Source organism: Alternaria viburni (genome assembly GCF_023758015.1).
Source record: "Alternaria viburni strain BMP 2772 chromosome Unknown scaffold_13, whole genome shotgun sequence".
NCBI classification, from domain to species: domain Eukaryota; kingdom Fungi; phylum Ascomycota; class Dothideomycetes; order Pleosporales; family Pleosporaceae; genus Alternaria; species Alternaria viburni.
In genome coordinates this window covers 689,184-716,988 of record NW_026055782.1, presented here as the reverse complement: position 1 = coordinate 716,988, position 27,805 = coordinate 689,184, and the positions used below count along the sequence as shown (strand labels likewise).

The following is a 27,805-nucleotide window of genomic DNA, read 5'->3' as shown; positions in this document are numbered from 1 at the left end:
ATCGTAAGACGCTGACAATATTCGGCGCGGTGACGGAGACTGTGGCAACCCTCACATGGGACCAAGTCCGCAACGCCGGTTCCATCCGTGGGTGTCGTAGAGCGCTTGAGCAACTTCTACAACGAACACATTGGACCCAAGAACCTCGAGTTCGCATTCGTAGACTCGTGGGACGAATGTGTTCGTTATGGGAGGATCGCTCGCGCCTATGCCATCCACGGAACATTCTAGCATGGCACCGCAGCGGTACGTCCAAACAACATCCTATCCAAACCGCAGATAAGACATGAGCTAACTTTGCTAGGCTTCGGCCGGTGTAAGCCGCCTTCACACCCATCGGGTCCCCCGGTGGGTGGTTGGCGCCTCAGGTCGCCTGCGACCTGATGCAGAATACTGCCGTCGGGCTCGGTACTGAGCGCCGTATGGAGTGTTCTGTGTTGGGTTCGCATGGCACCTCTGCGGCGCCGCTCCCAACGCTGTGTCGAAAAGAAACGAAAAGGCCAGCCTCACAATGCAGCAAACAAACGTCAGCGCAAGTAGTTGTATGTTGTGAGGCTGGCCGGCCGTGGAAGAAAGAAGGATCCGACGAGGACGAGGACCGGGTTTCGCCACCCATTACGCCACTATGGACGACCTCGCGCGCTCCATGGCCAAGGACATCCGCGATATCCAACCGTACGAAGGCCAGATGTTCTTGTCAATGTTCATCGACGCGAACCCCGAGCACGCTGTGTGGGAGTTCACCAACGACGACTATGAGGACATCAAGAACCAGGTCGACCTCATCTCTAGGGGGTTGGATCGGTGAACCCTGCAACGTCGTCCATGTCGACACCATCCAGGAAAAGGACAAAGACCTCGGCTTCCTGGCCGACAGGACATCGTCACCGCCCTCGCACAAGAGAAGTGCATCTGCGAGAACGTCATGTGCTCGGCGTGGCAGATCCGCATGTTCGTCAACGCACCTAAGGCGTATTCCAAGCGGAAGGATATTCCAGATGTAAGGATCAGAACCAGGAGGTATCCTGCCACTGACCCGACTATCGAGCTGGTTCGAACGCGATCGCAACCGAAACGTAGAGCGCATCTACAACGCGATCGCAACCGCAACGTAGAGCGCATCTACAACGCGATGGTCAGCGGCGATCATGCTAGAGACAACCCCAAATCAACCGCGCGGAAGAGATGGATCGAAGAGCCACATTACCAGTCCGACTTGTGGGAAATAGCAAGAGGCCGAACGCGAAAGGTCACAGTGTATGAATGGTAAAGGGTGGGAGATGGCGTCGGAACCCCCGGCGCGGTGTGTTAGAACTTTGTGGCGGCTTGTGGAAAACGGATTTGGCGATGGGATGTGAGCGACGTCTTGGTTTCGAGTTGAGGTTCAAATGCGCATGAAGTTCTCCAATCTATCTCCAATAAACCACATGTCTTCGTTAGCCCCGCGGGCCTCATGCATCGCGTCGTGAGCGGATGATTGTTGCGTCACTCGCAGCGGTATGTAACCCCCCTCTTCATCATCGGATGTTTGCTGACGTTTGCCTGCTCTGGCCCATACCAGAACATACTCATTGTCGATAGCGATAGTGGCGAAGCATTCTGGAGATGCCAGATCGCCCGTGAAGATGGCAAGGGATGGTCTGCGGCTGCACGTCGACGGTGGCTGGGCGGAAGATGGCGACCCACACTCGCTTCCGCGCGTCGTCCTTCCCGGACTTCCGACCGCACATCTTCGCCCCTTCTCCGCAAACTTCATCGAGAAGCTCGCCAACTCATCTTCCATCGTTCCGTAATACCGGTGTATCATCGTTCATCTCGCTGGCGATAGAAAGAGCTAGGAAAATACTGTCGCAGCATGCAGCGTGGAAAGCCGTACGCCATGGTCTTCAGAATTCCGTCGTGAGGGCGTCGAATGCCGTGGAAGACGTCCTGTGAACAGCATAATGCTGCGCAAACTATTCGTATCTCATCGCGCCGTGCTCATATGTATCGAAGCCATGGATATGCGCAACCCCGATCCTGTGCACATCGCCGCTCCGAGCTCATGAGGACATGGAGCCCCAAGACATCGCTTCCGAAAGCCAGATCTTGACCACCTGACAAGAGTACGACCGGCTTCGCTATGCCTGTCGTCGAACCTGCCTGTCTGGGCTGGCTCGTCTTACGATGAACACGTTCGAGGCTATCCATCGTTCCAGATGTCGCGTCGATTCTGCGGCTCCTTGGTCCTTACCGAAGACTCTCAGCACGGTCGGCTGGATGCTCGATCGCTGAGGATGCGCAGAGAGAATAGCCTTGTTCTGTCATGCGAGGTTTACGGGCGAAAGGTCGCATTGTCTTGCGCGCGTTCTCCTATTCCAACTTGCTGAGGCTCGTGCCCTCGTGTGCTGCTGGGCGTCTCAAGCTTGAGGCTGTCCGCAGTCGATGGTGTACCACGCGCAATTCGAGCAAACCGGTCGCGATTCGTTGGTCGCATTCCCCGGTTGAAGTGTGCATGCGGGAGAAGCAGACATGTCGCTTGAATGTCGCTGTGGCTCGTCGCCGGTATCTGTCGTGTTTGGAGCCTTCGCCGCCGTCTCGTCGAGCTGCCGTTCATCCAAGGGGTGCCTCTTCTATCTCGCTGTTGTCTGGCCCATTGTCGCTCTCGCATTCGGTATGCAGCCCATCCAAGCTTTGTGTTTGGTCTGCGATCAAGGCACATCGGCGGTATCGGTCGAAGCGGAGGCGCTCTGCGGCTTCGTGGGAAGTTGTGCGCGAGGAGGGCGGGGATTCGGAATGGTCGCAGGGCGTGCCCAAGGTTTGCTCTAGATCACTGTATCCTTTGTCAGTCGCTCTTGGATCTTCTACATCGGCCTCAGATCTGCTGTGTCCAGTCGCCGTCTTGGGCAGCAAAAGTTTTCAAGCTCGTTCTCAACGCCGCGGAGGAGCCCGCCACCACGGGAGTGATCAAGCCGGCCATGGGCGTATCATACCGCTACTGCTCGCTGTCAAGAAGCCGATCGTCCGTCAATCACCAGTAAAAGTCGCGCAGTAGCTTGCCGTTCCGTCGACGGCCTTCGCCTTGGGGTGAGTGAGCTCCCCCCATCAGGGGTGAGGGGATCTTAGCCACGCCCTCGAAGAGACGTCGCGCGACCGTGTCTATCATCGACGATGCCCTATGTCGGAGAAGCTCGCAGGAAGCCTCTATCGTCGGCCTGGGCGTCGAGGGGCTCGTGGCGCGATGTTGTGGGTCGTTGCCGTGAAAGGATGGTGAACGAGCCTGCTGTCGCGGGGCATGATGCCTTTCGAGAAAGCCGTTGCAGTAGAGGGTTTCGCGCCTGACAAGGCTCTGGTCAAGGTTTGGCGAGTAGCCGCATTCCTATGATGGCGTTGTGGTCGTGTGTGTGGTGAAGCTGAGGCGGCGGTCAGCGGAGCGATACGAAGCACGATATCAGCCCCACCACGATGCAGCCCGCCCTTCATCGACGCTGAGGAGACGTGCTCATCATGGACTAACTGGTAACTCGCTGTGCACGAAGAGGCCAAGTTCAAGCATGCGCGCAAGCACAGCTGGGAGTCGCGCCTTGCCCGACCAAAGAAGGCCTTCAATCCAAACCCTATTGGCCTTCTGCGGAGCGGCTAGAAGAAGACTTCCCCAATCTAGCCACGTCCAAATAGCGCCCATTAGAACAGCATGCCTGCGTCCAGCTCTCGAACACTGCCAAATTGTATGCAACGCGCTCCTGAGTAGCTTGCACTATAGACATCAGGGATAGTCTCATACGATTTTAAGCACGGAGGTCAAGCATGGTGATCAAGCAACAAGTGTACAAGGCATGCGATCAATTGCTCTGATCGCCTGCAACTGCTACATGCTAGATACATGCTGCTCATTGTCTCAAGAGCCTCCTACATGGGCCCATGGTATCCCCTTGGCTCATCGTCCTGCCGCTGCTGCGCTACTTCCATGCTTGCTCAAGGCGTCCTCGCCTTTCCTGCGGCCTCCATCTACGTATGTCAGGAATCGCGTATCCCCCTGGCCTCCCTCCTGCTCGCCTATCGCCTTGCGTTGTACCCATCGTGGCTTTCTTGTGCTGGCTTCGGTATAATGTAGGCCGTAGGTCGCCGTCGGAGGTTCATAAGACTGCTGTCAGTGAAAGATATCCCGGACAGGACTGATCAGTATACGTTCTTGGGATGCTATGTCAACAATACCAATGACCTTCGGTGGTCTCTCGTCATACCCCGCCTACCCTCGCCGTCAATAGGAGTCTCAGAACCCTAGCAGGTTCCCGGCGCTAGTGGGTCACCCAAATGGTCAACAGTACTTCACGCAGACAATAGAGGTGCTGCACGCCCCGGAAAAGCTTGCAATTGCCTGAGCTGGTTGCTGCATGGCTATTGAACAACAGTATCCCCTTACTGGGTCTCAACACGGGGTCGTCGTCGAGTACAGGTCACCGTCGCTCTCGTCTTGGCGCGGGAGCTGGGGCCTCAGGGCGCCGACTATATAAACAAGCGATTTTGGGATCCCTCTTCTGCTCTTTGGCAACCACATCAATCTGCCCAGTTACAGAATTGTTTACAATTCTGAAAAGTCTCTTCCCTCCTCCCTCGACACCAACAACAACACCAACACCAAGACCTTTCGGCAACCTCCCACCATCCTACACCACCAAGTCCGGAACATCACCGGCAAATACGTCACCATGTGGCGTTGCTTTGCACAAGTTGGGCCTGAGGCCGATGGAGAGGAAGTCCCTCCCCCCGCCAACGCCGCCTTCGCCGTCAACGGCCCGTTGCCGGATGGATACGTCCCGCCGGCGCCGCCTCGCCCAGCAGGTGGCTTCCCTCCTCCGCCCCCTCCGCCTCCGCCACCGCCTCCCCCGCCCCCTCCACCCCCTCGGGTCTTCACCCAGTGGGAGTTGCACGGGATCCGGGGCATGGCGCTCCACAACTTCTTCGCCTCCCTCTCGCTGGCCGACCAGTACCGCTGGCGAGCCCTCCAACACAACTGAGGATGACGTGGCGGCGGACAACGACGACGACGACATGATTGGCGCAGTGTGGCCTCCTGGGTGGGCTTTTGGGTTGGGTTTGGGGAGTTTGGGCTGGGGTTGTGGTCTCTTGGGTGGTTTCTCGGCGCGCTCTGGCGGCGTATAGACGTCAATGTATCCCCCTCGCTGCCTGCTTGTTTGCCAGTGGCGTCTTCCCGCTCACATTGTATTCTGCAAACCTCTTTTGTGATATGTGTATTTGACGTGATATATCTCTACTCAAAACGCCTATGTCCACAATTTGACTTTCACTCAAGCACCCCCCTCTCTCTTAGCATACTCATCCTGCATCCTCTCCTCATACTCCCTCTCCTTGCTCTTAGCGTCCTCCTCTTCCGTTACATCCTGAATCCGTTTCGCATCTGCATGTCTGTGGTCCTCTAGCTGTCTTCCCGAAGAATCCGTCTCAAATCGCTCAACGCGCGGCGCTTCACCTGGAGCTTGATGTGTACGCTCGACGCGGGTGCCGCTGGGATCTGTGAAGGTGTGTTCGGACTTTGAGGTTGTTTGGCCGTTGATGGTTGTGCTGGATGAGGAGGTGCTGAAGGATTGGAAGGTTGAGCTGGACATGGTGGCGGTGGGTGGTGGGTTGTGTAGTTTGATGAGTTGATGAATTTGTGACGGGGGATAGTTTGGAGTTGTTGGTGTGTGTGTGTTTGAGTTGTGAGGTTGTTGGGTTGTTAAACCTATTCATGGACCGAGGTCGTGTGTTACGCGTTGTGATCTCATGAGTGACGTCATAGGGTCCAGCAACACGAAACGACAACCAACCACTTCAGGCTCGACGCGACTGATCTGTCGCGTGCGCCTTTCGCATCAAGGAACCTCGCCCACAGTTCCGTCATCTCGACTAGCATAGGTATGTAGCTAAGCGTCTGAGCCACCGACTCTACAGGAAACCCAGGAACAACGCCGATAACTACACAAGCGACGCCGGTACGGACCGCAATCGTGGAAGACAGCAGGGGCGAGAACGCAAGATACGGAGACGGAGGAGTGGCTGAGATTTAATGCGTGAGTTCGCGATCGCTGCGCAGAAGTCGTAACGCACTTTGCAGGTTGTGTGGAAAGATCTTAGGCTACTCAATTAATGCGACATTATCAACTCACACCAGATATTCACACACGAGACAAGCGCCTTCCGTTAATTTCCAGCCCCAAGCCTTTAGCGTTTGCTATAGTGATTCGACCACTTCGACCGTCCACGTTGTATCAGAAAATAGTATCATGTGCCCGTCAATGAATCTCGAGGGGTCGCGGTACTCTACGAAACGCTACCAAAGGTCTTGTTGATGCTGGTTCGGGGTCGAACCTCACGAGAACGCCATTGATTCCATGCAATTCTTCTTCTTCTTTGTCAATCTCTTCAAATCTGGGCGCACCAAATAGGTCGCAAGCTGCTTTGGAATTGAGCATGTGAACGTTGAAGACAGTTGTGCGATGTGGCTCCCATCCGATAGATGGATAAGTGTCTAGTTTGAGCAGACGAGAGTGAAGGTGTCCGTCGCGGTGATCCGGTACTACTGTGTAATTCTATCAATGACATTTAGCGTGATCTTCGTCGTGAAGAGATGTTAAGACTTACAGAAAGATTCTCGCAATCAGCAAATAACAAAGTGTCTACGATTAAGTCAGCTTGTGTTACATCACATGATCGCTCTTCATACCGTCGACCTGTTCCCCTTGACTGGTAAGTCTAGCCGAGATAACAGTACCGTCTTCGAATTGAAGCTCGTACTTCCTCGTGAAGTCCCTGACAGTCATGCTGGGTAACGTCACCACAGCTTGGCAAAGTTCTTCACCCTCAACACCCACATCGATTACTGTTAGTACGTTAGTGTTCGTAGATGGCGTTACCTCGAAGCGTATGGTCTGGGCGTCTTGCTGTGTATAATTGGCCGCATACCGTGGACGGCGAAACTGTGTTGTTAACGCATTGATGTTGGATTTGTATCCATTGAGGAAGACCTGATCGGGCACGATGACATAATCTTGCTGGCCTTGTATTTGCGAGGTTTGGCCTGTCACCACGTTCACATTGTCGACGTAGATACGGATCACGTACAGTCTGTCTGCGTCAAACTTGATCCACATGGCTTCACTCTCTGCAGTTGCCCCATAGTTAGCTCAGCGGGCAAAGTTGCTGATATATGACTCACGCTGCATATGTAGATAAAGCCCCCTACATTTCGCCTCATCAAACTGCTGCCGATTGCTATCTCTGTGCAGAAAATGCAGAGGAAATATACCGTCGTCAGGAAGCAGATCGGCCAGATTTCGGTTGGGATCGATAGATGTCCGGTGGAATTCAATCTCCAGGTGATCGTCGACTCTAATGATGTTCCCACTACGTCGCTCACAGGAAAGCTGCGCCATGATCGCGGTGGAAGAAGAAGGGAGTAGCAGAGAGGATACCATTGAGTAGACATATGTTCGACATGGTTTGATAGCAAATAGAAAGGAACCGCCGCGAAGAAGACAGCGCTTATAGCAACCACGCTTGATGTGAGCAGAAGATAGCAACTGCTGGACATAGAGGAAGGATTCGTTCTACAGAGGTGGGATGTCAATGGCTCGCTCGAGTAGGCTTCCTGTGGCAGGGCATAGTCGCGTTAGCAACAAACCTCAGTGGTATTAGTACACTCCATGGGACATGGGAACATAATGATGGCATCGGCGTCAACATCAATATCCTCCGGCGCTCCATGTCGGAGGTGGCAGAGAAGTTTGGCGGGGAACCAGCGTTCGTGCCTCATGATCGCCGGCTAATCGCGCGACACCCCTGCAAGGCTCCGCCACGCTACGCCCCTGACAGCGGCGGCAGCGACGAGCGCCAGGCACCTGCCCTCGATCATTCCACCACCAGCCCACCATGCTGCTGTCCGGTATCGCGCTGCTGGCCGGCCTTCTGTCCTCGGCCCATGCTGCAGATATTCCCGAAGTACTCGACTGCGACCTGGATGGAAGAGGAAAAGTGCCTGAAGGGTGCGAGGCGCCCATTGCACCGGTCGCAGCCGTGGTACCCGGATCGTCCTACATCGCGAAGATAGAATGCAAGGACTGCCCTTATGAGGACCCTGAAGATCACGAGGTCATAACTGGTGATAATGTGCTTGTATGTATAAGTGTCCAGCCTAAGTCCAGCATGTGCCTAGAGAGCGGTGCTAACCAGCCTGAGCACTATAGCTTCTCAACGTAACCCTCACGCACGATAATCGCACAGTCCTCCTCAACGATCGCCCGCTATATCCCTTACCGACCATACCCACACCCTCCACCTTCCTCGTTACACGATATCGCCAAAATCTCTCCCATGCGGAACTGTACTGGGGCCTAACCTCCGAAGACCCGTATTGTCGAGAAAGCTGGAGTGACAGAGGACGATGGTGCCACGAAGTACCTTTGACACATGCCCCGCGAATGTATATCGATTATCTATACATCACAAACCCGAGCGATAATCAAGAAGGCGATGACGCGGAGGCGCAATACTGGAGCGTTGCGCTGGACGTGATTGGAAAGTCGCGGTACCCTGACGACCCTCTCTGGAAGTTCAATAGTCCCGAGCAGAAGATGCTGTGGATGCGCGTCAAAGGAACACCTCTGAGAAGAGGAGACAAAGGAGGCCCAGCCAAAGTCGCCGACCCGTTCGGTCAATCTACCACGGACGACCAGATCTACGAGTACCAAATCGTCGACATGCGCCTAGTAGCTCGAGCCTACACCTTTCCTCTCAAGAAGTCTTTGACGATTTGGGGCACAATAGGCCACTTCCTTGGCAGCGATGTCTGGGAACTAGAGGGGAGTCGCTTTCTCTACCGCAAAGAAGAATGGGGATACTACGGCAAGAAAGGAACGCTTCGCGACATGTTTGGCGAATTCGTACACTGGGAATGGTGGGGCTTGTTCTGGGTCATCTTCAGCAGCGTCGTTGGCGGCCTATTCACCATCTTTCTCTTATGGAAGATGTACTGGTGGATCGTTGCGCAGCGCGAGCTCATGAAGTGGGACGGCATGGAAGATGTCTGGGAGAATATGAGAAGGGATAGGGTGGCTGAGGAGGAGGGCGCACTGCTAAATGCTCACGGCGCGTACCGCGATGATCCGGATGAAGGCAGCTCCTCGAGACCACCAGCATATGAGGATGCATTGAAACCGCTGCCGAGTAAACCGCTGCCTGAGAAACCTTTACCGGCGGTACCGTTGATCGATGCTTGAGCATTTCGATGTTTCGCTGCCATTTATTTGACATTTACTTACGGATATCCATCTATTCACCATTCACGGTCTTTGTCACTTCTCCCGTTTTTCCAAACTTATCTACATTTTCATTCTCAAACCTGGAGGGCCAATCTATCGTCTCGCAGTACTTCACAAAGGCGTTTTGATTCGCCGCACTGTGCATTTTGAAGTCAACCAAGATCAACAGTCAACGTTTACCAAGCAACACAATACGTTGGGTCGTGCAGCATCGCGCTCTGGTGGCAGCTCGCATGAGATCGCACCAACATTGGTAAAGAGCGCTCAGCCCAGTCACAACTTCTCATGCAATCGGTATCCGTCGAGCATCACAAGAAATACTCAAACATCAATGATATCGCGATAGCCGAGATCGTAGCTCCAGAACTTGAGGTTTTGTGACACGAGTCAGAACCATGCCGTCATCCGCCGAAGACACGCCTTCGCAGCGAAAAATTGCGGGGGCTCAGAGCGGAGCGATAGATAGCGGCCGTTGGAGATACAAAAGCAGGGAGCATGTAATCCGTAGCGCTTACAGTTGAATCCTTCGACATCAAGAGAGCGATATAATATCACGTGCAATCATGGTCAAGATCGCAGTCGCAGGCGGCACCGGAAGTATGCTTCCCCTTCTACATATGCTTACCCCGCCTCTATCGAGACACCAGATGACACTCCTCTATTGCTAGAAGTATGAGCATACCGTACCTTGCTGACGCTGTCCAAAGACGTCGCAACCAACTTGCTCAAAGCCACAATAGCCTCTGGCAAGCACGAAATCACCATCTTCACGCGATCTGCGCCAACTAAATCCCACCCATCCCCCAAAGTCACCTACAAGCAAGTCGACTACACGGACCTCAATGGCCTCACCACAGCTCTCCAGGGCTTCCACACCCTCCTCTCCTTCTTCGTCGTCCACCTCGACACCGACAACGTCGCCCAGAAGAACCTAATCCACGCCGCCATCGCCGCAGGCGTCTCTCGCTTTGCGCCCAGCGAATGGGGTATCGCAAACAACGCCGGTGTCCCCAGCTACGACAACAAAGACTACATCCGGAAGTACCTCGAAGACCTAGACGCCAAGGGTGAATTGGGAAACATGCAGTACTGTCTCTTCCAACCGTCTATCTTCATGGACTATTTCGCCCATCCATACCCGCTCGAACGCGATCTCTACACCTGGCCTTTCTTCCTCGACTTCGAAAACCGACGTGCCATGGTTCTAGATGATGGAAACCAACCCATCGTCATCACCGCCATCCAAGACGACTGCGAGATACTCGCTCGCGCGTTAGACGACACGCGCCCGTGGCCGAAGATCGGTGGTATCAGAGGTTGCCGCACTTCCATCAACGAATTGTTGGCTCTAGGCAAGAAGATCAGAGGCGGAGACTGGCTCGTCGAGTATGTCAAGAGCGAGGATCTAGCAAAGGGAGAGCTGAAAGCGAGTTGGTTGCCGTTGATCAGTCATCCTACTGTTACGGACGATGTGAGGGAGAGCTTCAGCAAGGCCTTTGTTATCATGTTCTTTGAGGCGATTAAGAGGGGGGCTTGGGATGTTAGTGATGAGTTTAATCAGCGGTTCCCGGAGTACAAGTTTATGAGTGCGGAGGAGTATTTAAGCAGGGCTTGGGAGGGGAAGCCTTAGATGGAGATTATTGGATACATGGCGGGGTAAATCAAGGTGAGCGGGAATGGTAGCGAATGAAATTTTCTTCATATAAATATCTACAAGAACAAAAGAGCAAAGTATATACAACCAACCTCTACCTGACGAGCCCTCCCCATCTACAAAAAGTAACTCTTGATCTTGGGCAAGATTCCCGTCCAAGCAACTCCCGTCGTAGGCTCCATGTTGTAGATGTAATCGGCCCACCACGGTCCCGCTGCCCACCAGATCCCTCCCAGCCAGACATCGTTGTTCTCGCCCATGTACTTCAATCCATCCTGTAACGCCGAAATACACTGCACATTGTTCCCACCCGCAAACTCGCCAATAACACCCTGCTTCTTGTTATCCTTGAGCCACTTAGTCGCAGCCTGAAGTCTCTCTTTGAAAATCGTGGCGCTAACACACGTGGCCGAAGTACCAGAGCCATCAGTATCAAGGTACTGATGCATTTGGTACACGAGTTTGTTCTCCGGGTCTTTCAGGTTAACCATGCTGGCGCCGTTACCAGAGCTAATCCACGTCCACGCGCCGGTCCAGCTGTTGCCTTCGGGTGTGATGTATTGTTTTGTGGCGCCTGCGGCGCGGATGCCGTCGATGGCGGCTTGGTTGAGGTCGAAGACGAGCTGTTGGTCCATGTCGTGGTATTCGTTGTTTGTGTCGAAGACTACGAGGTCGTTGTCTTTGTATTCGGCGGCCACGTTGGTCCACCAGGTTTTGAAGGCGGCGGTGTCGGTGATGATGTTGCCCAGGAAGCGACCATAATTATGAGGTTGAATCATGGCATACGAGCCTTTGGAGGTTATGTGGTTTACTTGCTCGGTGAGGTTGCCAAGGTAGAGGGGGTCGAAGGCGCCGGTGAGGGAGTTGGGGGTTAGGCGCTCCATTACTGGGTAATGTTAGGTCGGGGTTTTGAGGAGTTGTGGGTTACGGAGGTATGACTTACGGAAGTTCAGGCGGAACATGTTCATTCCCTCGTCCATGAACTTGTCGATGGTGTTGAGATCGTACCAGGTGTACTCTTTTCCGTAGACACCAGTGAAGTTCTTCTCGCCAAATTCGGCACCAGACTCGTTGATTCCGAACCACTTCATCTTGCGAGAGGTTTGGCGTTTTTCAGCAGGAGCCGCGAAAGCGGTGCTGGCCAGAGCGGCCGCCGCCAAAAGAGTCTTGAATAGCATGGTGTAGAGATGCGAAGAATACTTCCACAGTCCTATGTTTCACCTGCTGGGCAAACATTCCTTTTGTACCGCGAATAGTCGCATGCCAATGATTCAATGCCCCACAAGTGGACGGGCTTTGCCTTCCGTTTCTTCCATGGCAATGAGTGGGCCTTCATCTGATGCCAATATGAAAGTGATGGATGTGGCATCATAGTTCTGAAGCTTTGAAGCCGCGGTGCCTGATAGATTGCTTGGCCATATTAAGGGAAGCTTCAATAACCGGGATCGTGGGTCATGCGCGGTGGCTTTGCGGGGACGCAGGGGTTACGATTCGTGGGGAGGTTACAACGGCCTGTCGGCAAAGAAAAACGCTAAGATGAAACCATCGCGCCAACTGTCGAAGTTCTGCAACATGGAGAATAAGTAATCAGGTGCGTATGTGACACAATAACTTGCGCATGATACTCCGCCAATGAATGTCATCGAAAACCGGCATTGGCCCTTGCATGCCGAGGAAGCTTCGTTGCATAGTCCTCGCATATTAAACCTCCTTGATCCTTACCGCATTCGTCTTAGCTTCCCATCTGCCGGCTGTCTACCCACATGTGAGTTGAATTGACAGACTCCGTGTTGAGAGAGGGAAGGCGTGGGCGTGCTAAGCATCATGGGGCAAACTCTTGATTGAACGTGATGCGAGACAGCAAATCTGCTCACTGCGAGGGTTTTTTGATCGTCGCATCGAACGGTCTGCGGAACGCGGTGCGCATCTCCGCCTTGCACGCTGCAGTCGTAGTCATGAATGGGTGTTTAACACTCGGGCATATAGACGAGGTTGACGCTGATCGTACCTAGAATTTAGTCTTGCAGGAGTAGCTCACAGATGAAACCCGGCGATGGCAGAACTGGGTATCTAATCATTTCTTTGCCCGGTCATACATACGCCGATCCCCATGCGAACATGGCCATTCATAAAGCCAAGTACTTCAATTCGCTATTCGATAGGAAAAGAAACGCATAGGTTGCCTTTACCGTCTAACATTGCGCCGACCAGCGCTAGGGAAGACATTCCTCGAAGGCGCAGTATAATTGTTCCCAGCAACGCTACTGAAAACATTACGGCTACTCCTGACGCCCGCACGCTGCAGGTTCTCCCATTGAGGCTGGACCCGGGCAGGTGGACGGCTTGGAACAATGGAAGGCATGATAGAGGGCACCTGACCGATGCGGGAACGACTTGGGCGATATGCAGGCGGTACATCAACCGCTGCTTGGGAATAATTGGGCGCGTCTCTATTGTAAAGTTCTCGGTTTTGGGAAGAGCCATAGGCACTGTCGCTGGTATATGGTGAGCGTCCCTCTTCCGGGCGTATGATGAAGCCACGTGAATTAAGATGACGTCTTTGATGCTGATGTGAGTGTGGCGTTGGTGCTAGCTCTACCAATCTGCGGCGGTGGTCCACCTCGATAGGCTCGTTCCTAGAATCGACGGGTGAATCGAAGAATGAGAGGCCATTTAGACTGCGAGCCTCAACCCAGCCGGCCCGAGGTTGGTTCGTCCTTGACCTTCGTGACCGATAATCGCCGGAATGATCGGAACTATCCTGAAGTTCAGCGCGGCCGGGCGATGGATAGACTCGGGCCTGGTTATGACCGGTTCGGAAATAGGGACTTACTACACTCTCGATCTGATGGCCGGGATTTTGTTGGCGTCTCGGTACTGGCGTAGTGGGGCCAAGATCCGGCATGCCGTGAGCTCTGTTTGTGTATTCGTTAGTCTGGTGGTCGCTAGAAGGATATTGACGCGCATCGACAGAGGCCGGAGATCTGTGTGGCGACTGGTGCATGAACGGATGTCCAAGATCCAAAGGCCTCCGGTAATCAACTGGTTCGGCGTTGTGCTCATGCCGATAAGCAGGTAGTACTTGCCTATTCCTGCTATCGTTACGATGATTCGTGCTCGTCTGCTCGCGAGGGTCTTTCAGACCTAGCTCCATCCCATTGTCGCGCGACAAGCCATCCATAAGACGAATGTACGAGGGCTCAGTAGGCAAATGAACCGGACGATGGCCACTGCTTTGCTTATCTATTTTGACTGGAGACGATGCTCGGAATGTGAAGTCTGACCGGTTGTCTTTGAGGCCTACACTAGAAAGTAGCTGCGATCCTCGAACGTCAGAGGCTTGATGGGGCTGTTCTACGGGCAGCGCTCCCGACATGTACGGTGTCTCGTCGCGGAAGTCATCGCGTCCTGGCTGATGACCGACTTCAACATCTTGCCAATGTCCGTTATCATACATTTGCACGTCTGGGTCGTCCTCAAAGGACCCATCTGCTGCAGACCTGGAGCGATCACTGGAGAACTTCTTTCGCAGGCTCGGAAACATCTTGCGCATGGATTGCATCCTGGACATCGGCTTTGGTGGAGGTGGCATGGCATCTCGGCTTGAAGGATGGCAGGCTTGGGTATTGGTGGGAAGGGGTGAATCGAGGCGTTGCCGCTTCATGGGTCGCGGGACAAAGGAGCCGGAAGATGCGGTTCCCAATCGTCCAGTTGTATGAGCCGATCTACCGGCGGTATGGCTTGAGGCAGTCGTTCGTAGTTTACCGCCCGATCGTCCGCTGCGTTCAGGCGAAGCTTCGTCGCTATCGAATGCGTGAGGGTCAATGCCTTTGAAGTTAGGTACAGGTTCTAGTGCCATCGCAAAGCCGAGTTGGGCAAGTCGCTTCTGCATCCTCTCGTTTTGACTGGAGCGGTTAGCAAATGCCTCGTAGCATGGCGTATTCGGCCTACTCGACTAGCATAGGCACAAGCTTCAAGTAATGGCGAATTGCTGACTTGTTTGCCAGGAATGTTGCGAGGTCCTTTGGGTTGACATCGCGAAAATGCGCAACCTCTTCATCGAGACCCTGGAGTCGCTGAACCTCGGCTTTCATGGCTTGAAACTGGTCCTTCTGCAGTCGTAGTCGCTCGTTCTCTTGCTGGAGTGTAACGACTTTCGCGTGTTCCTTGGAGGCAAGATCCTGCACACTAGCCAGTTTCTTCTCCATATTGGTCAAGGCTTCTTGAAGGGGCTTGCGAGTCGCATATGTGTTCTGGCAGTATCGAATAAGCGCAATATACTGGAACTGATTATTGTTAGCTGGCGTCATGACCTGTGGGTGACATGACGTACGCGCAATGCCTCCATCTCTTTCCCGCTACCATCGAGGCGGATGGGAGGCGCGGTGAACCATGCGAGCGGAATGTTAGGATCGTATTCATCTTTCTTGAAGCCGCGTATCGAGAAGAGATCGCGCGGCTCACTGTCGCCTTTCTCTTTGATACAGACGGGACAGGGTGATTGGGGTCGCTGTCCGGCTGTATGGAAAGGCGGTCCTGTCGTGGCTGTCAGCAGCTGCCTAATGTGCGGTCGCGCTTCACTTACCGCCGCCCTCCAAATGACTGCTGCAGAAGACATGACAGCAACTGGCGAGGAACAGGCGCGTCACAAGGCGCTCTTTTGGGTTGATACCATCTGACAGGCCACGGACTGTCTCGTTGTGGCCTTCGTAGACATCGGCGAAGGAGGCGCAACACACCGAGCAGGCGTAGATGAAGTTGAGGGGATCAGCGCCCAGCTCTGTTGGTCCCTTCTCCGACACAGCGCTCATGACTGCGGTTGTGACGATGTGGAAAGAAGGACAGGAGTGACGCGCGGGTGGGAGGTGGGTGCAGTTGGGATATGGAAGTGACGACGAGGCAGTCGCTGTCAACAGCGCCAAGACATCAACACACGTCGTGCTTTCCTTTCTCGACGCGGTGACGGACGGTAAGGAACAACAAAGGATGCGAGGTGAAGAATTGACACAAACGCACGGTGAGACACAAGAGACATGGATCAGACATTCGGACACGTGCGCTCCACCTACAACACTCCCACGCGCTCATGACAAGGGGTGTTATGAAAGTTCACTGATGGCTACACGGAAAGCATGGAAGAAATGTCTCCATATATACAGAAAACGGATCATCTTTCTCTACCTACCCAGTTCATCTTGTACTCTAAGCAAACGTCCGGCATGGGTATCTGTATCGCATTAGTGTCGTTCCTGCAAAATCAGATGAAAAGACCTACGCTGTGCCATATGACTGCTCGTTCTCCAGCTCGTATCGCTTGTGTCCGCCAGCAAGGGTGTTGTGCAGCCCGCTTGGTAGCGGAGGCATACCACCAGGTCCCAGCACATCCTTTGCAAGTCCAGTATTCTTCTCAAACGCGACCGCCAGTCCCTTGGCGCCTTCCTCTTTCGCCGCGACCAGCGACTTTGTGCCTGCCTCGCCAATCAGCTCCTGCTTGGGTGCTGCCGCGCTTCCAACTTCGAGCAGCGCAACCGCGTCGGACTGGGTGACTGTCGAGAGCCTGGGGTATCGTCGTCGCACGTCGCGCTTCCAGTATGGGTTCTCGGCGATATCAGCGGCAGGGAGAGTGACAGGGTCGTCGTAAGAGTTGGGGTCGAGACCGCCTGGGGGTGGGTTGCGGAATTGCGGGTTCATGGGGATACCCGTGGAGCGCTTGGGGTCGAGCGCGAAGAGCCTGTTAATCGCGGCATAGATTCCGGTAGGCTGGACGGTGTATTTCTACAGGTCTACAGTCAGTACCAGTGTTCGCAATGGTTAATGGCCGAAGAGGGGCGGCGAGGTAAAGGCATTCGAGATCGGTTCGGGCTGCGTACCGAAAAGACAGTAGTCTTCACATTCTTGGCGACGGACATCTTGAGGGACTGGCCTTCCAGACAGGCTGCAAGGGTGTCAATGGGTCAATGGGCGGGTGCCGTGCTGTCGCGCGTTTGGGTCGACTATCGTGACGCTTGGTGATGTTCGCGAAGCTCGGTGGATGCCAAGACGGCACTATCCGCTTTGATACTCGCGCCATTTCATTCGTCAGGTCTGTCGCGAACACCAAGAACCGCGACTACACTCGCAATCTTTCGCCTTGGGTCTGATCTCAATAATATACCATCCTGCAGTCATTGTCTCCAGCCGGACGCTCGTCTCACGAGGTACTGGTGCTTCACAGTCAACGTGGCAGGCGATGAGAGCGTTAGCGATACCTCTCGATTACTCGCCTCTGAATGCTGAGTCTATACTCTTTGCCGGATCTGAGAAAGCATCCAGCTAGAAACGCTGATAGTAGATGGCTTGCAGCTCCAGCTTATCACTGCCCAGGTGCTTTCTACCACCCCCTTCAATGTTAGCCGCAGTGAACTTATCGTGTGCCTGCTAGATCAAGATGATATGAGCCCGCGTGCGTGCACGCGTTGTTGACTACCTAGGTATGCATGATGCAAAATCGTTCCTACCCCACTGCCGTTGCAACCGTGATTGTTGCCAGGCTTACGCGCACGATATCCGCGCCCTTCCAATGTGAAAAAGGTGGGATGGCACGGGTATCCGCACTAGTGTCCTCGCTTGCTGTGATATCCGCTGCGCGTGATTGCGACACGGGGTTCTGCATCGATATCCGACATTAGCCGTGACACGCCGCTACGTATACCCAAGACACCCGCTCGCCGATTCTGCGATGAGAAGGGCACGAGACTACTCCACAACGCTGTTATTCTTTGTCATCGCGATGGAGCTGGGATCAGGGAGGGTATTGCGGGACCTGCGGATGGTGGTGGAGGGTGAATGAGTACTTATGTACCTTTATCTGCACAGGATTTCGTTAGTGAAACGATTTTGGTACTCTCCTTCGTGCACACGAATTGTACAACTGCACGCGTGTTTGTGGCAATGATCTTTGTTCGATACCAATAACACAACACACATTCAACTCGCCTTGAGCTGTCGCAAATATGGCAATTCTATTCCTACTGGCCTCCATCTTCGGAGCGCTGGTTCTCTACGTACGTTGCTCCCCGTTCTCATGCCATTAAAAGCTAACACCATGCTCAGATCTTCGGAGTGATCGTTTACCGCCTGACTTTCCATCCTCTTGCATCATACCCAGGCCCTTTCCTCGCAAAGATCACAGACATCTATCTGGCATATTACGCCTACAAGGGCTCTCGGCATCTCGCTTTCCACCGTGCGCACGAGCAATATGGACCGTACGTCCGTCTTGGACCGAATCTACTTTCTGTCAACACCGCCACTGGTCTAAAGACCATCTATGGATTCCGATCAAATGTTAAGAAGGCGTCATTCTACGAAGCGTTCCCCAGCACACCCAAAGCGGTTAGCGTCCATAGCTCTATTGACAAGATGCAACATGCACGCAAGAGACGTGTCATGAGCCACGCCTTCAGCGACTCGGCTATCAAGAGTCTTGAGAAGTATATCCTGGCAAATGTACGTGTCGGCTGCGAACTGCTCGGACGCAAGAGCAACAACTGGTCTGCTGAGAAGAGCCTCGCCGATGAGAAAGATGGTGGCTGGAACGACGCTTGGAACGCTGCGCATTGGTGCGAGTGGCTCGTTTTCGACATCATGGGTGATCTAGTATTCGGCAAGGCTTTTGGCATGTTGGAAAGCCCTACCAATCGCTTCGCAACTCAGCTGGTTGGCAACGCGGCACACCGACATCTCATCTGCGGAACGCACCTTACCATTCACAACTGGCACCTGGACAAGCTCTTCTTCCGCAAGATCGCAGGCCAGCGAGCACAGTACATGCAGTACAGCAAGGGTCAAGCCATGGAGCGAACAAAGCTGGGCGTTGACGTTGATCGTAAAGACTTCTTCTACTACCTGCTCAACGCGAAGGACCCAGAAACCGGCAAGGGCTTCAGCATGGATGAGCTTTGGGGCGAATCAAACTTGCTGATCATCGCTGGTTCTGATACAACTTCAACGGCTATGGCTGGTGCCTTCTTCTACCTCGCACACAACCCCGCAGCGATGCAGAAAGTCTGCAAAGAGATCCGGGAAACATTCAATGATGTTGAGGAAATCGTAACCGGACCCAAGCTCAGCGGCTGCTCATTCCTACGCGCTTGCATCGACGAGACCATGCGTATGACACCCCCAGTCGCCGGTGCTCTTCCCCGAGAAGTTCTTGCCGGTGGTCTGGATATCGATGGTCGCCACATTCCTGCCGGATGCGACGTGGGCGTCCCGATCTACGCCATTCACCACAACGCCGACTACTTCCCTCAACCGTTCGACTACATTCCTGAGAGATGGCTATCTGATCCATCCGCGAACCCGCTTCATAGCAGTCTCCAGGCAGCGCAGTCGGCGTACAACCCCTTCAGCATCGGTCCTCGTGGATGCATTGGCAAGGGTCTTGCGTATGTTGAGCTGTCGGTAACGATTGCCAGGGTACTTTACTTGTATGATTTGAGACTGGCACCAGGCACGACATTGGGTGCTGGAAGCAAGGACTTGGAAGTTGGTAGGACAAGGGCGTCTGAATATCAGATCCAGGACGTCTTTGCTAGCAAGAAAGACGGGCCGGTCTTACAGTTTAGGGCTAGATGACACCTAAGTAGTTTGATCCATGAACCATGTTGTTAGATTTCTCGCAAGCGTTTGATGAAAGATTTTTTGCCGTACCAATATATCCAGTGGGCAAAAGTTTGGTCGAGCTACTCGTTGCACAGGACTGAAGGGCGTGACGGCCGCAGTTTCGCTGCTTTCGTGACCGTGTTATCGATAAGCCAGGTCTTGGCAAGCCAAGGAACTTTCTCTGTTTAGCGCGATAATGGCTGGCGTCTTTTCGAGCAGACGCGATCATTCGCCATCATCGATTGCGAATGCACATACCATCACCTCCGGACTAACACAATTGACTATGGCTGTACCCAGGATACTCTCTCGTGGGCGCTGTCTCTTTGCTCGGACAACACCTTCCGTACGCGTTGCTCAATCAGCTGTTCCGTTGATCAGAACATCAATTACGAAGCGAGAGTTCGCTGCCAGCCAGCTGAGGCGGGAAAATATCATCGAAACACCGTCGAGAGGACCAGAGATTGCACTCACTGATGCGCGCACTCCGATATCAAGCGCATCATCAGGGGTTGCTTTATTGGGTATACCAAAGCGACTGACGAGAGGAGAGGTCGAGGATCTACTACGATCAAAAGGATGCACCGTGTACGTCTTATAACTCTTCTTTGGAGATTTCGCAAACAGGGTATCGAGCTAACTTCCACCCAGCAAGAGATTGCAGATGCGTCTTGATCGCTACACTTTCCAGAACGACACCAGGTGTTTCGCGGAACTTGGAAGCGAAGCAGAGGCTGCCAAGGTCATTGCAGAGCTTAATGACGCAGAGCTACAGCGCAAGAAGCTTATCGTCAGGCCTCTCAAAGACGACTTCATTTGGGGCCCTGTGCAGGACAAGCGAGACCACAAGTACGCTACTCGCTACTTCTTTGACGAGGGCCCCGCCGCTGCACTCGAAGCTGTACACCCATTGCTCGAAGGTCGTCGCTTGATGGTTAGAGTTCAGACACCCGGTTGGACGTCCAATACCAGCATCGGCAAACAGAAACAGAACGCGCTGCGGATACTTGACGAGCAGTTCGCCAAACATGGTACCATCGAACGCATCAGTGACTTCGCGCCATTCTACGGCGATAAGAAAAAAGAACCGCGCATTCTTTGCTTCATCGATTTCGCAACCAAAGAGGGTGCAGACAAAGCGATCGAGAACATTCACGATACGGAAATCGAGGGTCGTTTGACGTGGCTGACGCGTTCTGAGACCAATCAATACAGGAGCCACCAAATTGGGAAGGTAGCCCCAGAGGCGCTCAAACAACTACAAGAACGTGGTGTGGCGCCTAAAGACGAAGAGCTTCACGAGGACAAGTTTGTCAATCCGCTACCGAAGAAGGAATAGTCAAAGCAACGATGGTGGGACGTGTGTGTTAAATGAGCTAAGACTTTACTCGACTTACACCACAGTTTGTTGTCAGCACTGTGTTCTAAACGCAGGCATTTGTCGACCTTTGTACATTAAAGAAAATTTCTACATTTATACGAAGAGGCCAAAATAAAAAGTACAGGCTGGCTTGCATCTTGTCTCACACCCACCACAAGTCTTCAATTCTTCCATAGTACCTAATGCTATGGTACAGACGTCACGCAAACCCCTGCGCTTACAACATGCAGGTAGCAAAGAAGTTTACGCAACACGCATGTGTTTGGGCGGGCGCTTGCCCTTATCTTACCAGCTGATATTTTCCAGCTCTTTGGCGTCGCTTTCCTCCCAAGGAAACAACTGCTCTGAAGCCTTGATCAACCGCTTATGATCCTCCGATCGCGGTTTGATCGAACAACGGTATGGCACAGGGTGACTGATCGCTCCCGGCTCAAACTTCACCTCCGGCTCCACAACGCGACCATCTCCATCGACGAATTTAGTGATGTCAAACACCGCGAGAGTCTGGGCGATGGTAATGAAGAGCGCGTTATCCGCCACGTATCGGCCCGGACAGATGCGGCGACCATATCCGAAGATGAAGTTCCGGGGATCAGGCTCACTTTTGTGCGAGGCTGTTTCGAGGAAGCGCTCTGGTCTGAAGACCATCGGGTCGGGGTAGACTTCAGGGTCGTGCGTGAAGTGCCAATTATTGGGTAGAAGGATGGAGCCTTTCGGAATGCGATACCCGCGACAGGTGTCTTCTTCCGTGCTGCAGTGTGGAAGGCACATTGGTGCGACGAGGTGCCAGCGGTGGGTCTCTTTCATGATTGCTTCGATGTAAGGAAGACTTTCGCGGTCTTTACTGACGGGTAGCCGGCCTCCGCCAATAACGCGATCTAGCTCTTCTTGGGCCTTCTTTTGAACTTCCGGGAAGACAGTCATAGCAAGGAAGAAGGTCATGATCGAGGACACGGTCTATGGATTGAGTCAGTAAAGTAATAGAGGCGCCGATAATGGCATACAAGCTTACCGTATCAGCACCGCCCAGGTAGAGCGCTAATGCAGTCCACTTATGAACAAACTCCATCTCAGCATCCGAACCGAGACCTTCAATGCATTGCGACAAGAAAGACGGCGAATGCCTCTTCTCTCTCATTTGCTTCTTCACGAACTCATACGGTTGATTCGTGCATTGGCTGAGCTGCGCCGCCATTCGTCTCGCCGTGTCTTTGAACCCCGTACCTGGCAGCCATGCTGGCAAGTACCGCACTAGCCGACGTCAGAGGCCATATTAATCATCAAGAAGCGATACTCACAGAATGGAAAGATGTCTACCGACCACTTCCCAGGAACTGTAGCATCGGCGAACTGCTCCATAGTCTTGGCGGCCATATCAACGAAAGGGTCGTTGCCATTGGCGACAGCAGTGTAGCCGTAGGTGATCTTGAGAATGACACTGCCAGCCTCTTTTCGTATATGATCAAAGAGCTTGTCGGGTGACTCTAGAAGGTTGAGCAGGAAGTGCGCGGCCTCCGTCTCTTGCGCTTTATCAAACACGGACACGGAAACGTTCGTGCTCGCTATCTTGGTGATATTCTTACGCTGAATTTTCCATTCTGCGGAATACGGGGTCATCGCAATTGCATGACGCCATCCTACCCTGTCCGCATGGTCAGCGAGCACTTCCCTCGCCTTACTATGGAGCTCTCCACATACATGTCACCACTAAAGGTCTGGCTGGGTCTCGAAGAATGAATCGCTGAGCGATCGCGCAACAGCTCGAATGCGATCTCAGGGTCGTTAATGATGATGAAAGTCTGCCCTAGCACTGTGACGGAACTAAGAGGGCCATAGACATCCTTGTGTCGTAGCCAGTGGTGGCACTCAAGCATGCCGGATTTGGGCATATCGTTGACATTTCCAAGAATCGGGAGGCCCTTTGGGCCCGGGGGAAGAGGTCTCGCATTCTTTCTCCCCAGATGCCAACGGGTGGCGTAAAGTATGGCAAATGCAGCGAAAGCAATAGCAATCGTGGCTGATAGTACGATAGACATGGTGATGACAGTGATGAGGGAAGCCAGTTGCCGGGATTGTAAAATGATCGAGATATATGTCCTGCCAAGCCAGATCCTTCGCCATATCAGTATCTTCCTGCGTGATGACGGCTCGCTTAGAACGGCTGCGCCGCATCAATGCAAATACAAAGTGCTCGAGAACATTTCCGCCAGTAGAATAAAGCGTAGCAATTCCCGCAGGATTTGGACCGTGTCGAAAGGGTGAATTTGTCAAATTCTGAACGTCAACGTTATCGGTTGCGGCACAGACCTGTCAAGGAATGGCAAGCCCTGGAGTCCACCAGTGATCGTCTTTTATTGCGCGCGGACCTTTTCGAGGCATGGTGATTTGACGGGGCGACTAAAACAACGGCTATGATCCATCGGATCCTGCGAGCTGTCACACGCTCAAGAAGGTAACCCCCTTAACGTATCGTCTCTGAACTGAGCCATGAATCATGCGTCATGTTGAACATGTACTCCCAACGCTTTGTTGGTAACAAATCTTGCGCTGCTGCGCACCTTCCCACTCGATCATCGTCGCGATGAAGTTCGTCCAGTACTTTGCGACATTCGCCATCTTAGTGCTACATATACTCGCACAAGACGATCTTTTGCGAAAACTACCAACTTGTGCAGTTAGTCGATGACCGAACTTTCGTGGCACCAGCGGCTAAGAACCACAGGCAAAGTGTTTCCAAGCTCTTGTACCCTCGAGCAATTGCAAGCCCGACAACTTCGACTGTCTGTGTGCCGACACCACCTTTCAGACAGCATCCGCGAATTGTAATGCTGAAAACTGTACTGTTTCCGCATCACTCAGTGCGACCAACGAAACCTACGCGGCTTGCGGCATACCGATCCGGGACGAGAGCGAGACAATGATCGCTGTCACGGCATCTATCGGCGCTCTTGCTGTAACAATGGTTATCTTGCGACTGACAGATCGGTTCTTCTCAGCCAAGGCAAAGCTTGGGCTGGACGACCTACTCATCGGGCTGGCTGGGGTAAGTCATGAGCGTTGAGCGTGCAGGGCGCTAGAGCTGACGAGGGGTAGTTGGCCTCGTTGTTCCAGAACGTCCCTGTCGTTGTCGGTAAATCCCTCCCAACACTCCATCTATAGATGAAATGGTCGACTGATGGGCCTCCTAGCGGGTCGTCTCGGATTCGGAAGAGACATGTGGGGGATATCGCCAGCGGCGATAACAAATAGCTTCAAGGTAAGCCTCGCCTTTAGCGCCCGTTATGAAGCTAAATTCCGCTGCAGTGGTTGTACGTTAGCTATTTCATGTACCAGATCGCAGAAGCCTTTTGTCAACTGTCCATCCTGGCTTTTTACCTGCGGATCGCAACCTCGCCAAAACTACGCACGACCACGTTTGTCCTGATGGGGATTGTTACCTGCTTCGGTATCGGCAATACAGGAGCCATGATGTTTCAATGTCAACCTATCTCGTTCTTCTGGGACGGGTGGAAAGGCGAAACAAGTGGCCGATGCACCGTCGACGTTCGGCTGTTTGGATTCATTCGCGGCGCCATTGAGATCATGCTCGACGTGGCAATCCTATCGTTGCCTTTGCCCATGCTAGCGAGACTACAGATGTCCTGGAAGAAGAAGGTCCAGATTATCTCTATGTTCGCTGTGGGCTTCATCATCTTCATCGTCAGTTGCCTTCGCTTATGGGCTCTCGTCCGATTCGATCAGAGCTCAAATCCGACTTGTGAGTACTGCTCCTCCTGTTGGCTGCGCAATGACTGACCGCGCAATCATAGACGACAACGTATCCGGTCTTTACTGGTGTGCAACCGAAGCCAACCTCTTTATCGTAGTCGCATGCATGCCGGCCATGCATGCAATATATCAGCATACGCTTTCAAGGATATGCAGCAAATCCGAAAGCTCCGGGAAGCGCAGCTACGTCTCTAGTGACGATCGTTATCGCATGCGAAGATCAGGACATCGACTGTCTCTGGGTGGTATCTCGAAGGCTATCGATATTCAAGTCAAACGCGAGGACCTCTCGGAGTCGGATGTCGAACTCGTAGGCCGGGCAAACTATTAATGAGGCTTTTGGTGGCGGAAGAGTGCGTGTGGGGTTGAGAGCGACGCATCAGGCGTGTAGCGAAGACTGGCGACATCTCTGTCCTCGATGACCTGTAGACAGCCTGACTAATCGCCGCGAAGTTCGTCATGGGAAGGCTATAGCTTCCGCACTGCACATATCTGCTGAGGTGCGAGATGGTAGAAGCTGCGATATCTAGAGGTAGCGGCCAATGACGTCATTACCTACCTACGAAGCAGCTACCCTGATCGGGCAGACCATCAAGACTGAAGGGCAACACTTCCGTCCGTTTTCGTTCCTCCATTCCACTTTGCGAGCATAACAACTACGATTTACTACAGTGACCGCTGCATCATGGCGCTCAACCCTGAGTCGACCGGTCTGACGACTCCAACAGGCGACCAAATGTAAGCTCTCCACCTTGAAGGCTAACGCGTACAATTCTGTTCAAGACATGGGGATGTAATCGCTGACCGGAATAGCGCGCAGGTCAACCAACTTATATCGCCTCTTCTACGACTTCCTGCAGAACTTCGTAACCTCGTCTATCTATTCACGTTGACAGATTCTGTGATACGTATGCACCCACGGAAAGGCGAACAAAGCGCGACCAACGCTATGGGTCTCATTTGCTGCTGTCGGCAGCTCCGCCGTGAAGCCAACTCACTCTTCTATTCTACAGCGACCTTCGAAATGGAACTGGCCATGATTTATAGCCACGAAGCCGCTATCGTCGCCATTAGAGCTGAGCGGTGTGCGCGGATCACCTCGATTCAAACCTCTATGTCGTCGGTAGAATTCCAATATGTACACTGGGGTTACCCGGCGAAATGGTTCCAGGAAGAGGTTGAACCTCAAGGAAGGGCTAACGCAAACGCGTTCCCGGCTTTGAACACGGTTCACGTCAAAGGTTCGAGGCTACAATTGTCAGCCCTCAGTTCCGATACTAGGGCTCACCTTGTGCGCGCATTGCGCCTTGTTTATGGGAAGCCAGCCATCGAGGTTGTATTTGAGGCAGGACTGGAGGGTACCCTGAGAGCTGCCGATGATGGACAACCGTGAAGGCGAGCCGATTCTGGTCATTGTCAGTTGCTAGTGACTTACTCCGTTTTCACGACGTATGTATCGGGTCAATTGCAGGTCGTCAAGGCACGGGGTGTGAATGGAAAATCGTATGTTCCTGGAATGCTTGAGCTGAGGCACTGCCATTAAATCCCCACGCGCTCTTGAACCCGCAGTTGTATCTAAACACCTACACTCTCTCATAATTCTTTTCCAGTGCCCAACTCCAACCACCAATATGTCCTCAACACTCACATCAGAGATGCAGGATTGGATTATGACTCCCAATAGAATACAAGCCATGTAAGCGGCCTCGCATGTTCGTTGATCAATCGCTAATAGGCATAGTACAAAGAGGAATCAGCTTACCTCGGCTCTTCTTCGGCTTCCTAGTGAGCTGCGTAATAAAATCTAGGAATACAGCTGTCTAGGCAGAACAATCAAGTCAGTTTCGTCCACATACGAAGGTGCGCCAATCTCTAACCGCGAGCCTGTTGGCCTCCTGTTCGCATGTAAGCAAATGCGCTGTGAAGCGACTCCACTCTTCTACCGCTTGTCCACCTTCGATATCGGAGACTTCAAGAGCTGGGAAGACCTAACGTCCATTCTGTCCACGCCACAAAACCGGACGATTGCCACGATTTGGCTCAAACCTGTGTGTCGCCTCGTTCCACATTCTCAACGCGCGCCCCAGCATGCCATTAAGCGTATCGGCCTCCGGAATGTCAAATCCGAATCGTGGCGCCTGTTTTGGGGCACTGCTTTACAGGCATACTTCCATGGACACGAACTGGATGTCATACCTCTAGGGTGGATGAAGACTTCGAAAAGGTACCTTCGCCCAGCCCAGAAAAATGAGATAGGTCGTAACTGTAATCGCTTGATGGATGGGCACATGATAGTCTGTAGTGATGCCGAAAGTTAGGATCGACAGCCCGATGCCTTGGATAAGAAAAGTCTATTGACTGCCACCGGAAGCTGAGTCGGGGATCGCGTGATCGGAACTGTGCCCGTGTGGAGCACAGGCAATGACCAGGCGGAGCAGGAACTGGATAGATGGCGGCTTTAGCATGTGTGCCAGCGATTTAGATGGTCGGACAACGAGAAGGATGATTAGAATGCAACGGTCTTTAGGATAATCTCCACCGGTGCAGTCGCGAACTAGGAACATTATGATTGCTGACAGTGACGTAAGCTGAGATGGAATGCGGGGGGTGTTCGGCCGAAGCGGTTAGCCTCGGCATCGGGGATGATGGCCGCCCCGAAGGCATCTTCGTAACAACGCGAGTTGTGCCCTTACGCCTTGTTTTGACCCACTGTGATACTACCACTCGAAATGAGCGCGGATGATCAGACGCCGAGAGTGGTACCTCCAAGTCGACGAAGAGACAAGCCCATCTTAAGTTGCACCCTTTGTCGACGACGCAAGTAAACAATCAGCTTACCTGCCCAAAAGAATTGCATGCTAATTGACTGGAGGTTGAAATGTGATCGACAGCAGCCATGCAAAACATGTGTCGATCGCGGACTCTCACTGTCGTGCGTCTATGTTCGCAACCCACCAGTGCAAAAAGAACCCAAAATCCCAAACAGCGTGCATGACAGGATCGACCAACTCGAGAAGCTCGTCACCAATCTCATCGGTGGAAACGCTGTCAATACAGCTA

General features: G+C 53.1%; 12 protein-coding genes across 12 annotated transcripts; 6 read left to right on the top strand and 6 right to left on the bottom strand.

Moving 5' to 3' along the window:
• Positions 1-625: 625 nt before the first annotated feature.
• Positions 626-1,270, top strand: J4E79_006623 (uncharacterized protein; the record flags this gene model as incomplete). The annotated part of the gene is made up of 2 exons (XM_049355493.1): positions 626-804; positions 856-1,270. 2 exons carry the CDS (start codon positions 626-628, stop codon positions 1,268-1,270), a joined length of 594 nt encoding a protein of 197 aa, XP_049210166.1.
• Positions 1,271-5,288: 4,018 nt separating this feature from the next.
• J4E79_006622 (uncharacterized protein) lies at positions 5,289-5,606 on the bottom strand (the record flags this gene model as incomplete). The annotated part of the gene is made up of 1 exon (XM_049355492.1): positions 5,289-5,606. The coding sequence occupies one exon, from the start codon at positions 5,604-5,606 to the stop codon at positions 5,289-5,291; it is 318 nt and encodes a 105-aa protein (XP_049210165.1).
• A 1,071-nt stretch (positions 5,607-6,677) lies between these two features.
• On the bottom strand, positions 6,678-7,412 carry J4E79_006621 (uncharacterized protein; the record flags this gene model as incomplete). Its single annotated transcript, XM_049355491.1, has 2 exons — positions 6,678-7,141; positions 7,286-7,412. The coding sequence occupies 2 exons, from the start codon at positions 7,410-7,412 to the stop codon at positions 6,678-6,680; spliced, it is 591 nt and encodes a 196-aa protein (XP_049210164.1).
• A 496-nt stretch (positions 7,413-7,908) lies between these two features.
• Positions 7,909-9,254, top strand: J4E79_006620 (uncharacterized protein; the record flags this gene model as incomplete). The annotated part of the gene is made up of 2 exons (XM_049355490.1): positions 7,909-8,151; positions 8,223-9,254. 2 exons carry the CDS (start codon positions 7,909-7,911, stop codon positions 9,252-9,254), a joined length of 1,275 nt encoding a protein of 424 aa, XP_049210163.1.
• Positions 9,255-9,859: 605 nt separating this feature from the next.
• On the top strand, positions 9,860-10,926 carry J4E79_006619 (uncharacterized protein; the record flags this gene model as incomplete). The annotated part of the gene is made up of 2 exons (XM_049355489.1): positions 9,860-9,893; positions 10,004-10,926. The coding sequence occupies 2 exons, from the start codon at positions 9,860-9,862 to the stop codon at positions 10,924-10,926; spliced, it is 957 nt and encodes a 318-aa protein (XP_049210162.1).
• A 140-nt stretch (positions 10,927-11,066) lies between these two features.
• Positions 11,067-12,128, bottom strand: J4E79_006618 (uncharacterized protein; the record flags this gene model as incomplete). The annotated part of the gene is made up of 2 exons (XM_049355488.1): positions 11,067-11,836; positions 11,894-12,128. The coding sequence occupies 2 exons, from the start codon at positions 12,126-12,128 to the stop codon at positions 11,067-11,069; spliced, it is 1,005 nt and encodes a 334-aa protein (XP_049210161.1).
• A 2,769-nt stretch (positions 12,129-14,897) lies between these two features.
• Positions 14,898-15,761, bottom strand: J4E79_006617 (uncharacterized protein; the record flags this gene model as incomplete). Its single annotated transcript, XM_049355487.1, has 3 exons — positions 14,898-15,230; positions 15,284-15,468; positions 15,536-15,761. The coding sequence occupies 3 exons, from the start codon at positions 15,759-15,761 to the stop codon at positions 14,898-14,900; spliced, it is 744 nt and encodes a 247-aa protein (XP_049210160.1).
• A 391-nt stretch (positions 15,762-16,152) lies between these two features.
• On the bottom strand, positions 16,153-16,859 carry J4E79_006616 (uncharacterized protein; the record flags this gene model as incomplete). The annotated part of the gene is made up of 3 exons (XM_049355486.1): positions 16,153-16,177; positions 16,226-16,725; positions 16,821-16,859. The coding sequence occupies 3 exons, from the start codon at positions 16,857-16,859 to the stop codon at positions 16,153-16,155; spliced, it is 564 nt and encodes a 187-aa protein (XP_049210159.1).
• A 1,083-nt stretch (positions 16,860-17,942) lies between these two features.
• Positions 17,943-19,569, top strand: J4E79_006615 (uncharacterized protein; the record flags this gene model as incomplete). Its single annotated transcript, XM_049355485.1, has 2 exons — positions 17,943-17,993; positions 18,043-19,569. 2 exons carry the CDS (start codon positions 17,943-17,945, stop codon positions 19,567-19,569), a joined length of 1,578 nt encoding a protein of 525 aa, XP_049210158.1.
• Positions 19,570-20,175: 606 nt separating this feature from the next.
• On the top strand, positions 20,176-20,935 carry J4E79_006614 (uncharacterized protein; the record flags this gene model as incomplete). The annotated part of the gene is made up of 2 exons (XM_049355484.1): positions 20,176-20,184; positions 20,261-20,935. 2 exons carry the CDS (start codon positions 20,176-20,178, stop codon positions 20,933-20,935), a joined length of 684 nt encoding a protein of 227 aa, XP_049210157.1.
• Positions 20,936-21,262: 327 nt separating this feature from the next.
• J4E79_006613 (uncharacterized protein) lies at positions 21,263-23,013 on the bottom strand (the record flags this gene model as incomplete). The annotated part of the gene is made up of 4 exons (XM_049355483.1): positions 21,263-21,934; positions 21,990-22,160; positions 22,295-22,561; positions 22,657-23,013. 4 exons carry the CDS (start codon positions 23,011-23,013, stop codon positions 21,263-21,265), a joined length of 1,467 nt encoding a protein of 488 aa, XP_049210156.1.
• Positions 23,014-24,442: 1,429 nt separating this feature from the next.
• J4E79_006612 (uncharacterized protein) lies at positions 24,443-25,076 on the top strand (the record flags this gene model as incomplete). Its single annotated transcript, XM_049355482.1, has 2 exons — positions 24,443-24,738; positions 24,893-25,076. The coding sequence occupies 2 exons, from the start codon at positions 24,443-24,445 to the stop codon at positions 25,074-25,076; spliced, it is 480 nt and encodes a 159-aa protein (XP_049210155.1).
• Between the last annotated feature and the right edge of the window lie 2,729 nt (positions 25,077-27,805).